The sequence below is a fragment of the Entamoeba invadens genome, assembly GCF_000330505.1.
Source record: "Entamoeba invadens IP1 unplaced genomic scaffold scaff_1105074725643, whole genome shotgun sequence".
In the NCBI taxonomy this organism is placed as follows: Eukaryota; Evosea; order Mastigamoebida; family Endamoebidae; genus Entamoeba; species Entamoeba invadens.
The window spans coordinates 294545-307732 of record NW_004191777.1 but is presented as its reverse complement, the minus strand read 5'-3'; the positions used below and the strand labels follow the sequence as shown (position 1 = coordinate 307732).

Below are 13188 nucleotides of genomic sequence, written 5' to 3'. Positions count from 1 at the left end.
AACTATAATGATAATAATAATTACTATTATTTTATTTTAATGATGATGACCGATTATTAATAAAAGTATAAATGCAATAATTAATAAAATACTTCGTATTTTGTGCTTTTTTCTCAAAATAGATGTCGGACAAGATTCTATTTTGTTCGATTGGTAGGTTTTTTGCTTCTTTTTGTTCGATAGAGCGATGAAGATTTTTCGAAGGAAGACAATTTAAGAAAAAATAGAAGTGCCAACAAGCTTTTTTGATATAGGAGATGATAGTAAATATATAATAAAATATAATACTAAAATATAACGGTAATGCTTTGTGATGAAATCCCAATTAATGCCAATTGGAGCGAGGAAAGTGTCAACTCACCCTCCGATAAACAAACTGCAACAAAAACATAAAAGTACAGTAAAAGGTTCGAAAAAAGAAAGAAAGGAAGAGGAGGTTCTCCAGAAATAGAATTCAACGTTCAACCACAATAAGAAGAACTGCAAAAAAGCTTGGGTTTATGACCAAGATAACTTGCAGCAAAGTGCCCTCTGCGTTTCTCTTCAGGTTGTATAACACAACGGAGGAGAAAATAGTCGATGTGGATTTCAACCAACTTCTTCCTGAGAAGTTTCTTACTAAAATGTCAAAAACAGAATTCCGTTGTTATCTTAAGGCTCTGAAAGGGAGAGGCGAACCACTTTGCAAGAGCGAAATTGCTCTTATTAAAAAAATCGACAAGAGAGTCCGCAACAAAGAGACTGTCAGAAAGTCGAAAAAGAGGCTGAGAGATGAGTTCTTGTTGGAAAAGAAGAGGTACGAGGAACAATACTCAAAGTACTCTGAATTACTGAAAAACACAAAACAACTACTTAAGACTGTCGAAGAATGCCAGCACTCTCAGAGTAAAGTTGGGGAATTAAAGACTCAACTTGAGAAGCCACAACTGAAATTTGTTGTGTTTGATATGTAAAAATGTTGTTTTTCATTTGGGTTTTAAACAAGATTTAATGGTTTAATAATACTATATATATATAGTAAAAACACATAGTTATTAATTTTAATTAAATTGGTTATTAATTTATTTTATCTATAACATAAATGGTATGAAAAACAAATTGTTGTGAGATATTTAAAAAATATTTCGATTGTATAAATCAAAGTTAAATAACAATTTATATTTATTCATTATAATAAAGTCAATACCATATAATAAAAAATGTCATTTTATTATTTATATAATAATTGTTTATATAAGATATCAAATAGAAACGGGAAAATAAAATGATCTAGTTTTTTGAATTACAAGATTTCCTTTTTTTACAAGATTTTTCACATCATCACATTCTTATTTTATTATACTATATATCAATAATTTTTATGTTATTATAAATGGTACTCAAATATTCAATTGTATGAAGAATGATACGAAAAACAACTTGTTCAAAATAATAAAAAAATGGGTTTAGTATTTCATAAGTGCATAAATTTTTTAAATGAAAATAAAACTATTAAATAATAAATAAAAACTTAAAAATCAACTATAATAGTTTTTCTAAAGAAAAATTAATATTTTTGTACAACTTATTCCAAAATAAGTTCATATTTAAAGATAAACAAATAAATAGAAAGACAGAACCCCAAAATAGTAGCATTTTTCTTAATAATAAAAATAACTAAAAAAGAACTAAACCAAAAATACCCACCAAAATAAAATAAAACTTTTTCCAAGAACAAGACAACTTGAAAAAAAAAGAAGAAAAAGCCAAATTTCTAGTTTATTTTATATAAACCAGTAGTTCCAACAATAGAAATTTCAATTTTCATTTTCAAGAACCCCCCGCTATTTAGTAGCAGTCGATCGTAAGATACTTTTTATTGTCCCAAATAGAAATAACTGTTTTAGAGGAGAGAAGAGGGAAATACTCCGAACAAACATGGGAAAGCAAGAAGAAAAACTTGAAAATGGAACTTAGTAAAAAGAAACAAGTTTGTTTGGTGGTTGTGAATGAAATAGTGATTAACAAAACAGTGTCGGACGCCGAAGAAGTTAAAGACGTGAAAGACGTAAAAGATGTGAAGGAGAAGCACGAGAAGAAGAAAGGAAAAAGCAAACTCTTTGATTTGTTTTCGCGGATCAAGCACACCTCCAGCGATTCAAAGAGTGACACAAAGAAAGAAGAGAAAAAAAAGGCCAAAGAAGCTAAAGAAAAGGAGAAGAAAGATAAGAAAGACAAGAAGTCGCACACTCGGACCGAGTCAGTCCAAAAAAAAGATGACAAGTCGCCGTCCACAACAACGCCTGTAGTCGATCCAAAGACCAATGGATATGCTGCTGGCTCTATGGTGAATTTACTGAAAAACATGCCGGATTGGAGAGATCAAACTCGAAAAGTTGTAGTCGAAGGCAATTTCGAGACATTCCCAATAGCAGGGGATTTGCCTCGTTTGTTGAAACACCTTTCTATTGTCAGAAAGGTCGGCCAAGACATCAGTTGCCTCTTCCCTGAAAATGGGGAGAAGTCCGGTGGGAAAGTCAAAATTATTAAAGACGTCTCCGGTCATAAAATCACTGCAGGAGACTGTTTGTCCGTCATCAAGTGCATCACTAAAATATTTGACGACAAACATTGCGAGAAAGTCGACGAAGAGTGGAATGCTGTGATGGACAATGGCGAAGACTTGTCGGTCCAGAAAACGTTCTTAATGAGAGTATTAAAAAGCGTATACGTTGACGAAGGAACAAGTGAAGTGTCGCCCGTCATTACTTTCTTGAAGGCAATCAATCAAAAGATCATCGCAAGCTCTACAATGAAGCTGAAAGGTGTCTGCGGCAATTTGTTTATTAAGGACGCCCAACCGATGGTGTGGGAAATTGCTGTGATTTTAGATGAGGACAGAACCATTATTTCTCATTACAGAAGACAAGAAACAACAAGCAAAAATGGGGAAGAATACTTCAGGTTTCTTTGGGAATTAAGACTGTTGTTTAACAAGGAGATGACACAGTTACAAGACTTGCAGATGGGGATTAATGTGATCGAATTCTCGCCACAGACTAATCAGGCCACACGTGAGAAGGTGGAGACTATACTGGATTCACTCAAGTTCGAGGAGTGTGCCATCTCTGATATAGAAGAAGACGACTCTGATGAGGAGTGAGGTCAGAATTCTCTCCGCTTATGATGTATGTGTCATTGACTCACTTTTATACCTTTTTGTCACTAGTTCCACATGATAGTTTTTTTATTAGTAGTATATTCTATAATTCTTTCTAAATGAATTCTAATAATATTTATTATTAGTTTATTAATTATAATCGAATAATACTATTACTAATTAGTATTATAATTACTAAAACATAAAAACCAAAGAACAAGTCAACAACACGTGGTTTTATCTTGAACTACATTGGGTTTCTCGAGTGTCACTGAGTTGCGTTGACTCTCTTTGAGTGTCTGAACAAGTTTGTCCGAAACTGCGTGTTCGACTAAAATGTTGATCGCTTTGTTCACACCATTGCCGTTGAGGCAAGACGTCTCCATGAAAAACGCGTTGAACCGCTTTGCCATGTTCTCGCCGTCTTCAAGACGAACGTCGCGCTGTTGCTCGATGTCGGACTTGTTACCAACAAAGAGAATTGGAACGTCATATAATTTGTTTTTGATCATCGCAACCCACTTTTCGATGTTCTTGAATGTTGTCAAACGGGTGATGTCGTAGACAACAATACAGGCGGTGGAACCATTGAAATAGGAGTCCGAGACGCTTTGGAATTTTTCTTGTCCTGCGGTGTCATAAAATGCTAACCCGACTTTGTGGCCTTGAACTTCAACAATTTTCTTTTTCACGTCGACGCCTATAGTTGATCGCACGCCTTCTTGATATGCTTGTGTTATATATCGAAGCAAAAGTGATGTTTTTCCAACGTCGGCGTCGCCGACTATAACGACTAATTGTCACGGTTTGAGTTTTTTTGTGTTTCGAGTAAACAACAAACTTTTGAAAACGGGGATATCCTCATCGTCTTCCATGGTTTTGTTACTTTCAAGTTCTTCAAAGAAAGAATTCATCACTGAATTCTATGCAAATTCCCTTTAAAATAAACTCTACAATTGGATTCTATTACTCTGGTCTTCTAATATGATAATTTATATACAAAAATGCCACCTTGAAGAAATGTTGAAGAGGGACAACTCTTCAAAGTAAAGTTGTAAATTTTAAAACGAACACAAAAAATTCATTTCATTTTATATGGACCATCAAAGCCCTCGAAATCACACAACATAAACAATGGGTAGTAGATGTACTTCTCGATCATCGAACACCAATTCCACGAACTCGTCAAACGCCCATCAATACAACTCCCCCCATCGGAACCACTCCCATCAAACGCGTGCTGATAAAAGTGCCTCAAAATGATCCTTCCCCACGTTCGCGAACTCACCGTCTCAAAGTACACGGGGACTCTCTTCAACTCTTTATGTGAAAACATTCTCTTCGACGTTTTAAGGACTGGTGCTAAGATCCATGGGACTTGTGAATACTTGTCGATGAAGAATAAACAGTTTGGAACATCTCTATCCCCTAAGTGGACCACAGAAAGGCCTTTCCACGTCTTTCCTCCACACATTAAGTTCTGTGTTTGTCGAAGTATAGTGCTCATCGCACTCGAAACGGACGGGCAGTCTTGCATTCGTTGAAGACCCTGTCCCGTGTTTATCAACTTGTACTCTTCACCGCTCAAGAAGTCTCTGTCCGTCATTATCCAAAGGAAAGGCATCTGTCTCATGATGTTCCACCACAGCGTCAGACTTTGTTGGACAAAGACAAAGTGGTCTTCATGGCTTTGTGTTAATTTCGACCCATCGACCCCATATTGGATCGACAAATTCGTTTCCTTTTTACATTCGCGAAATTTTTCAAGTTGTTTCAACATCCCATAAACCACACCACAACTCTTTGCTGACATCTCAACTCCATCTCGGACTGAATAAATCACTCGCGTACCAACTTCGCCATACTTTTTTTCAATCTCCCCAAACTCCAACCCGTCGTCACCAAGTCGAATTTCTTTCATCATTTCGTCGAGTGTCATTCCAAGGTTCTTCATGGCCTCTCCAACAGTGTATATCGGCTTAAATTTGCGTGTCTTTTCAAACTTTCTGCCAATAAAAAGTGGGTTGTATATGATAGTGTCTTGGAGCAAATGCATCATCTTTTGATACGTATTTATCATCATCGCGGGGTTCGCCGCTTTGTATCTCCGCGAAGTTTCAAAGCAGTCTTGCATGAACTGTTCGAGTGCGTCCTCGCTCTTCAAAAGGTTGATCCCCATATTAAAGTTGTGCGAGATGAGAAGACCAATCATCGTCTTTTTTACTTCTTTCTGTTGCGACTTGATGATCTCCTCTTTCTTGCACTCGTCGATCCCGACATTACCTTGTGTACAGTAATATCCGCCATATGTCATATAGTTGGTGTTTGCTACATCAACTGCACTTGTGTATTCACTCACTTCAAATGCATTTTCTACTATTTCCAACAACACGCGCTCCTTCTCGCTCAGACGCATAGGAATATACTCGACGATGTTCTCAAGCTCTTTGAGTGGAAGACTTCTAAGGTGGTCGTAATATGTCGATTTCAAGTCGTCCATTTTCAGTTGTGTAGTGTTCTCAATGATTTCCAGTTCGTCGTCACTCATTGGTTTTGCAATGAAAGTGCTTTTCGTTCGACTCTTTGGTCGTATGAGTGGTTCTGAAAAACACTGAGGAGTCGGTTGCACCATTCGCACTTTATATACTTTTGGTTCCTGTGGCTTCGGGTCATCTTTGAACAACGAGACAATAAAACTGAATGGGTTTTTACTCTTCTTTTCTTGTTTAGTTCTTTGGAGGTCTTGTAACGAGCCGCTTTGTAACCGTTTCCCGTTTTGCATTGAGAAATAGAAAAAGATAATTCAAGTTTCAATTTTTCATTAAAAATGACAAAAACAGTTTTCAATTGTCTTAAAAAAATTTCAAAAAAATCCAATCAAACACAAGAAACTGTAATGTTGAATATCGAAATGAAATTAGTGAAGTTACTTCTTCGCTACTCCTCCCTTTCTTGTTGGCATATACTTCTTCTTTTCTGTTAATTCTCTCTGCATCCACCACATCAACCCCATACCAGCAGAAGCTGCTGCTTTTTGTTCGTTCAAATACGCTTCGGCCTCTTCCATCTTTTTTCTCATTTCTTCAGCAGCGTCTTCAGCTTCCTTTCGAGCCTTCTCCGACTTCTTCTTTGCAGCTTCACATGTGATTTTCGCTTTTCTTAATGGGAGTGGGTCCGACTCCAAATGTTGTGCGAGTTCGGCCTGTGCTCTATTTTTCTTGACGACGCCTGTTTCCTTCTCAATTCGTTGTTTCAGTTCCTCCGTCTTATTATTAAAGTCAGTCTCTTCCTTCTTCAACGCATTCAAAGCAGTCTCGAGTTCTTTGTCTTTCTTAGTAGCTTCAGTGGCTTTCGCATTGGCTTCTTCTAATAATTTCCCGACTTGGTCGACCATCTCTTGTGCCTTGGCCATCTCAGCACTTTGAGCTCCTTGTGGCGCATTCACAAACTTCTTCAAAGTCAATTTGTAATTCCAAGACAAATAGACGCCAAGGGCATATAACTTCTTCACCTCAAATTGTTGGCTTCTTAATGACTCTCTGAACTGTTGAATGGTTTGTTGGCTCTGGTAGAATTCAAGAATTCGATGAATGTTCATCTCATCAAGAGAACATCCTTCCGCCTTATTCTCTTGATCAAATTCGGCAAATTTGTTGCAGACGTCCCAAACCTTCTCAGCTACAGCTTCACCATTCTCAGCCCAGTAGGCATTCAAAAACCAGATCGCCTGCTCTTTGTATTTCTTGCTTGAAATTTGTTGAAGTTTTGTCTTCTCCGCGTCAGTCAACGACATCGAACAACTCGGTTTTAAAGTTCTTCATTATATATCGATACCTCTAAACTATAAAAAGGTATTTTTAAAGTTCTGTAAAAGTTGTGGTTTTGTGAAATTTGAAAGACGTTTTTTGGTTTTTTATTTTTCTAAAAATGTTTATATGGTATTTTTATAATAAACATACTATAACTAATTGTTTTTTAAAACAAGTTATTTTTAGCTTTCCCAAAAATATTTTTTTTACTTGATTTTCTTTGTTTTTTTTCTTTATATTTTTGAATTTTTATAAATGTATTAATTATTTTATTAATTGTTTATATCTAGTTTATATATTTCATTTTAATTAATATTTAACTTCTAATTAAAAGGTAATGTCATTATATTATTATATTTAATTATTAACTAAACTAAATGCTGTTTTAGATATAAAAAAACGAAATAAAAATAATTTTTTTAATAATTGATGCGTTTTCTTGTCATTGAGTTTTTTTTAATTTAAATTATATTCGACCAAATTCAATAAACTTCTACAACAAAACATTTTAATATGTCCGTTATAATCGGGAATTTGCCTAATTTATAGCTACCAATTAATATTGTATCAAAATAGTTTTGAACATATTTTGTCTGCTGTTGTTTTTTATAGTAAAATTATAAATAAGATACTATTATTAAATAGTAAAACAATCATAAAGATAGAACAAAAACAACTCTATAATCAAAATGAAATCGATATGGTGGATGTTAGGAGGAGTTTTACTGATATTGCTTTTACTTGTTACTTTTCTCTACATTGTCTACTCAATACTTTTTCAGTCTCGGTGGGTTATCAAGCTTATAGCGAAGTACGAGAAGCGGGCCTTTTTTTATTTTGATACAAAGGAGCGTGTTATAGCGTTGACCATCGACGACTCACCGTCGAATCAAACTGAGCAGTTTGTTGCTCTTCTTAAGCAGTACAATGCACACGCCACATTTTTTGTTATTGGTGACAGAATAAAAGAACGTGAAGAAAAGCTCATTCAAATAGTCGAAGCGGGCAATGAAATTGGGAATCACACACTCCACGACGAGCCTTCATTCAAAAACACTCCCACTGAATTCGCTGAGAAAGTTCTTCAAGTTTGTATTCTTATATCTTTCTCGTAGTTTTACTATAATTCTCTAGTAAAAACAATATACTGACAGACATACAGACACTCTTATTGAAGAAGCTACACGAGGACAGAAGTATAAGTGGTTTCGCCCAGGTTCAGGACTTCCTTCGTCATTCATGTTTGACACAATCGACAATTTAAATTATCGGATGGTGATTGGGTCAAATTACGCATTTGACGCGCAGACAGACAACACTACGTTCACATCCTTTTTGTTACGACATTCGGTCAGTAATGGAAGTATAGTAGTATGCCACGACAGACCATACAACATAGCAGAAGTAGAAAACTTTCTTCAGTACTGTCAGAAGAACCACATTGAAGTTCTTTCATTGGGTGAAATGGCCGAGCGTGTGTACAACTCTCAGCCATTCAAAATGGATGTTCCAATACCAACACACTTTTTCTCACAATTTGCGCTCGGTACTCCTGATGAGTTAAGTACAGAAACAGTCAAAGAGCCGATTATGCCACATCTCTAATTGTTATTATCGTATTTTAGTGTTGAAGTCATCTCTTCTTGAACATAATGCGTCTGTCCTATTAAATTCTAGTATAAAGTATTATATTTTACTAATAATAAACAGATGATATAAAAATCAGTGATTTACTTTTAAACGTTGTACGGGTCTTTTTCGTCATCTTTGTCATTGTCTCTCTCTTGAGTATCTGGTCTTAAGCAAGAAAGAACAGACAACACAATAGCAAAGATTGAGACCAACCAACAGATGATAGATGTTGTAAGACCGAAAAAGCCGGTAAAGAAAAGAGTGACTATACCCGTGATTATCAGCCAAGCGACAGAAGTGTATAAATTCCAGAAGTTAGCGTAGTCTTTGGCTACTGGAATGTACATAACAAATGGTGATAAGATCATATAAATACCATTGATCATCAACAGAATAGCTATGAACCCACATACCACACTTGCATTAGACTGCACTCCATGAACAGACCATCCCTTCCATCCACTCACACACAAGTGGATCAGTCCAGTCAAAAAGACAAAAAGCCCCGCAAAGGCGTATACGCCTCGAAGAATTAATGTGAAGTTGATCGATACCATCTTCTCCTTTTCATTTTTAAAGTTCCTTTTGAAGTTCCGACCGTCGAGTCCCGTTTGGCACCGTCTTATTGTCGTTTTTTTTCTATTTTTCGGCGTTTTTTATAGACTCTGTCGCTTTTCTGAATGGTTTCATCTGTAATTCTTTGTTAATAATTTGTGTTACTATTGAAATATAGCTTGAAAACTAAAATGTCTTCAAACCTTTGTCATGTTTTTAATAGCTTATTTTATGGTTTATTTAACTACAAAATAAAGTGGCACAATCCTTCTTTTGAATTATAAATAAACTAGAGAATTAACTATTAATAGAAGACAGTAAATTTTTTTTCTTTTTTTAGCGAGTCAGTACTCGTACCGATTGACCCATTTGAAGCAGTGATTGAAGTTAAGAACCAATATAAGCTCTGCAATAGTCTGAAGCGTGTCTGGGATGTGGTGGACACAAATTTTGTACCACAGAGTGGGGAGCTCGACATTTGCAAAACCGACGACCGTTGCGATGACCAATTTGAATAACAAAATCAAAACCATGATGAGGGTGGCAATGCCAAACTATTTTGTTATTGTTAAATAGAAGAACATTTGGAGAAGAACAAACTGTTGTTAAAAACATTAGATACACTTTCCACAATATCGTTTGACGAGTGATTGCGACACGCTTATTGTAATGAACAAACCATGCGAGTAATCCTATTAATGTGAAGATCACGATAATGTTCAAAGAAAAATTGGAGTATCGAATGATCAAGAATAGAGTGTCATAGACGACAGACTATTCATTAGACATTTACTTCTCAGTGAATTATTAATTTAATTAAATTATTATTTGAACGTTTAGCATTAATTTCATGAATATAACAAACAGTACAATCCCCAGACAACAGCATAAAAATGACTGTGAGGGTTATGATATATATGAAATAGATGATATAGAGTCCAAACATTACATATGGAAATTTTAAACTATTCCACGCGTTTTTAACACCATATGTGACATTCATAAAATAACCATTTGCCCATACAAAATAAGACTGAAAAAGCGTCAAAACATGAAGGACGTCACAAAGTCGTTGAAACAAAAACACTACACATGAAGACGTGGAACCTTTGTACTGACAGAAACAACACGTTTGGACTGTATAATTAGTCTGTTGTTACAAGTAGCAAAAACAAACGAACTAAAAAGATGACCTCACTCATCACATAGAAACAAAACGTTTTGCTAAATGGAGGAAAAAAGTAATTCCAATATGTCGCTCCCGTTATGACTAACATTAATAATGTATACCATGCGACGGAAACATACACTATGACGTCGTTGTCTTGGGAGTTGTCCATATTATGTTTTTAGTTCATTTATTGTTTCAATTGTAATCGTCTTTTTTTATTTTAAATTGGTTATAAATTTAAATTGGTATATTTTTATTATTTTATTATTAATTCAGTTTACTATTAATAATTGCTTAACAAATGATTTATTTATTGTATATTTCATAATTAATTGTTATTAATACTTATTAATAAAATATATATAATATAGTTTTAATTAAATTTACTAATTAGAGAAAAACAATTTTGATGACATTTTTATATTTGCCTTTGGTTTAATTATTTTTGTGATATAAAAAAGTAAATTATAAGTTTACCATTATAAATTTAATAACTTTTAATTTAGAAAAAAAACTAAAACCATTTTATTAACTTTTAAATAATGTAATTATATAACGATGATTTTTTTTTTGAAGTGAAAAACCATCAAATTTTTTTAATTTTTGAAAAAGTTGATAATTGCGTCTAAATTGGGCAAGATAATAGAATCTACCCGAAATAATTTTCCATTTTGTTTTTTTCTCTTATTTATTAACTTTTTTCACTGAGAAAATTGGATTTTAAAAGTTTGTTCCAAAAAATACACATTATTTTTGTTAGATAAATTCCTAATTTGATTTTAATAACAATAAATGATATAATATACAATAGAATACATTTTTGGTATATTAATTAAATTACATTTTTTTTATTGTTGAAAAAAAGGCATTATCAAATCTCTTATCCACCCAATACTAAAAGAAAAAAATATTTATATACTTAATATCATATTATTAACTATACTCATTCTAATACTTATTCTCAAAATTAAAAAAAAAACAATATTTTACCAGATACATTGATATGCCTTATTACTCATTTTTGAGTTCAATACAACGAAATGTACTTTAAGTATTTAGCAATAAAAAGTCTGACAAACCACCTGAAAGGATCCACCTTCTGATTCCAAAATAAAAAAATATTGACCAATTTTTTTAAAATCTGTATGAAGGGTAAAATGCCGAGCAAAATAATTTTTTGCTAACCAAACAAAACTTTATTATAATAAAAAATTGTATAATTATATTATAATTATAATAAGACATATAAATGGATATAAAAACACACCCACTTCACACAAATTGCTATAGTTGTACCACAAAATAGGAAGATGTAGTTGAATAATAAAAAATCGAAACATCCATCTCGAAATGGATGGAATGAGTTTACCACCAAAAGGAGCTTCGAGTGATGCAATCAAACAAAGAAAAACACGAAACAGCAAGGCTGAGTGCAACAGTGAGTTGATCGTATTAGCTGCGTCGCATAACACACAACTTCGCTTTCACAAAACAAAACGGTCGAGTTATGCCAAAAAAGTGTATGTCACCGATGATGTCGTATATCAGCAACGATACACTCCAACGATGATTCAAGAATGTGCAGTGACTTTTGAGTGTGTAGTTCGAAAATTGTGGGTAGAAGCGCGCAAGAAATCGAGCGCCTATTTAGTCGTGACAAAAGAAGTCTTTGATCAAACGATGTTACAAAGTGGTATGAAAGAGTACATCACCTCCAAAATTGATATTTTGTCAAACAACTTTAAAATGATTGGATGTGAGACGTTGTGGAGTGACGCGCCAGTCATCAAACAAGTGACAACTCCACTTTCAACACGAAATGAAGAATTTTTGAAAAAACGGAAGAACAAGAACAGAGAAGCAGCGTTCGCTTCATTTCTCTCATATGTGTTAATCCAACAAAACTTCAAGTTGACGTGCCAAGTCTCAAATCAAAAGACAACAACAAAAACACTCAATTTTTATATTTGGAAACAATACACATTCCCGAATGGAAAGACTATCGACGCAGAACAACTCGCACCAATCACAAGAAAGTTTAGAAACTACTTGAAAAAGGTCTTTATTGGACAACCAAGCTTCATCCTCTCACAAAGAACTATTATGGACTTGGAATTGACAAACGATGAAATTTCAGTGCTGGACTATGTCTTTTCGGGAACAGACATGTCCGCGTTTAATAATACACTCTCTTTGACACAAATTCCAGAACAACTCCCAATCGATCCACCACCTGCCTCACACCTTGTGCTCCACTTCTTGGGGTTTTAATACAACCTCAATACCTTTTTGTATTCTTTTCTTTGAAACGTCTCGTTGACTTATCTTTTATACCACTAATATTATTGAGTGTTTTTTAAGCTCTTTCAATATGTGAAATCACTAATTCATATCATGTACTACAAATTAATTACAACATCATATAATTTATTATACCTTTGTCTGTCTGTTTTAACTGTCACACCTTTCAGTTTTTTGAATAGTTTTATAAATATAAAATTAATTATTAAATAGTTAAATTGTTATAAGTAAAAAAAATTTCAGAGAAAGAAAAAAATAACTATTTATATACTATAAATATAAATTAAAGATCGTTTTATAAAAAAGACACAAATCATGTCACTTTAAAATTTTAATTATGCTTTATATGCACTTTTTTTATTGCCATTATCAATGATCTTAACCAATTCATTAATTAATCATTAATAATAACTATCAATGTAATAAAAACAAATAGTTATATTAATTTTCAAGAAGCATTTGTGGTCTAAGGGCAGAATTCCACCCTTCCAAGGTGGAGATCCGGGTTCGAGTCCCGGCAAATGCACTTTTTTGTTTTTAATTATTATTATATTATTTTGATTCTTTCCATTTTACAAAAA

General features: G+C 33.8%; 9 protein-coding genes across 9 annotated transcripts; 4 read left to right on the top strand and 5 right to left on the bottom strand.

Moving 5' to 3' along the window:
- Window positions 1–313: 313 nt before the first annotated feature.
- Window positions 314–953, top strand: EIN_080880 (hypothetical protein; the record flags this gene model as incomplete). The annotated part of the gene is made up of 2 exons (XM_004184414.1): window positions 314–436; window positions 492–953. 2 exons carry the CDS (start codon window positions 314–316, stop codon window positions 951–953), a joined length of 585 nt encoding a protein of 194 aa, XP_004184462.1.
- A 992-nt stretch (window positions 954–1945) lies between these two features.
- Window positions 1946–3142, top strand: EIN_080870 (hypothetical protein; the record flags this gene model as incomplete). The annotated part of the gene is made up of 1 exon (XM_004184413.1): window positions 1946–3142. The coding sequence occupies one exon, from the start codon at window positions 1946–1948 to the stop codon at window positions 3140–3142; it is 1197 nt and encodes a 398-aa protein (XP_004184461.1).
- A 218-nt stretch (window positions 3143–3360) lies between these two features.
- Window positions 3361–4053, bottom strand: EIN_080860 (hypothetical protein; the record flags this gene model as incomplete). Its single annotated transcript, XM_004184412.1, has 2 exons — window positions 3361–3932; window positions 3981–4053. The coding sequence occupies 2 exons, from the start codon at window positions 4051–4053 to the stop codon at window positions 3361–3363; spliced, it is 645 nt and encodes a 214-aa protein (XP_004184460.1).
- A 167-nt stretch (window positions 4054–4220) lies between these two features.
- On the bottom strand, window positions 4221–5921 carry EIN_080850 (hypothetical protein; the record flags this gene model as incomplete). Its single annotated transcript, XM_004184411.1, has 1 exon — window positions 4221–5921. One exon carries the CDS (start codon window positions 5919–5921, stop codon window positions 4221–4223), a length of 1701 nt encoding a protein of 566 aa, XP_004184459.1.
- A 144-nt stretch (window positions 5922–6065) lies between these two features.
- Window positions 6066–6932, bottom strand: EIN_080840 (hypothetical protein; the record flags this gene model as incomplete). Its single annotated transcript, XM_004184410.1, has 1 exon — window positions 6066–6932. The coding sequence occupies one exon, from the start codon at window positions 6930–6932 to the stop codon at window positions 6066–6068; it is 867 nt and encodes a 288-aa protein (XP_004184458.1).
- Window positions 6933–7637: 705 nt separating this feature from the next.
- EIN_080830 (hypothetical protein) lies at window positions 7638–8553 on the top strand (the record flags this gene model as incomplete). The annotated part of the gene is made up of 2 exons (XM_004184409.1): window positions 7638–8036; window positions 8143–8553. 2 exons carry the CDS (start codon window positions 7638–7640, stop codon window positions 8551–8553), a joined length of 810 nt encoding a protein of 269 aa, XP_004184457.1.
- Window positions 8554–8684: 131 nt separating this feature from the next.
- EIN_080820 (hypothetical protein) lies at window positions 8685–9137 on the bottom strand (the record flags this gene model as incomplete). Its single annotated transcript, XM_004184408.1, has 1 exon — window positions 8685–9137. The coding sequence occupies one exon, from the start codon at window positions 9135–9137 to the stop codon at window positions 8685–8687; it is 453 nt and encodes a 150-aa protein (XP_004184456.1).
- Window positions 9138–9479: 342 nt separating this feature from the next.
- On the bottom strand, window positions 9480–10475 carry EIN_080810 (hypothetical protein; the record flags this gene model as incomplete). Its single annotated transcript, XM_004184407.1, has 4 exons — window positions 9480–9689; window positions 9736–9909; window positions 10001–10272; window positions 10313–10475. 4 exons carry the CDS (start codon window positions 10473–10475, stop codon window positions 9480–9482), a joined length of 819 nt encoding a protein of 272 aa, XP_004184455.1.
- A 1181-nt stretch (window positions 10476–11656) lies between these two features.
- On the top strand, window positions 11657–12577 carry EIN_080800 (hypothetical protein; the record flags this gene model as incomplete). Its single annotated transcript, XM_004184406.1, has 1 exon — window positions 11657–12577. The coding sequence occupies one exon, from the start codon at window positions 11657–11659 to the stop codon at window positions 12575–12577; it is 921 nt and encodes a 306-aa protein (XP_004184454.1).
- Window positions 12578–13188: the final 611 nt, after the last annotated feature.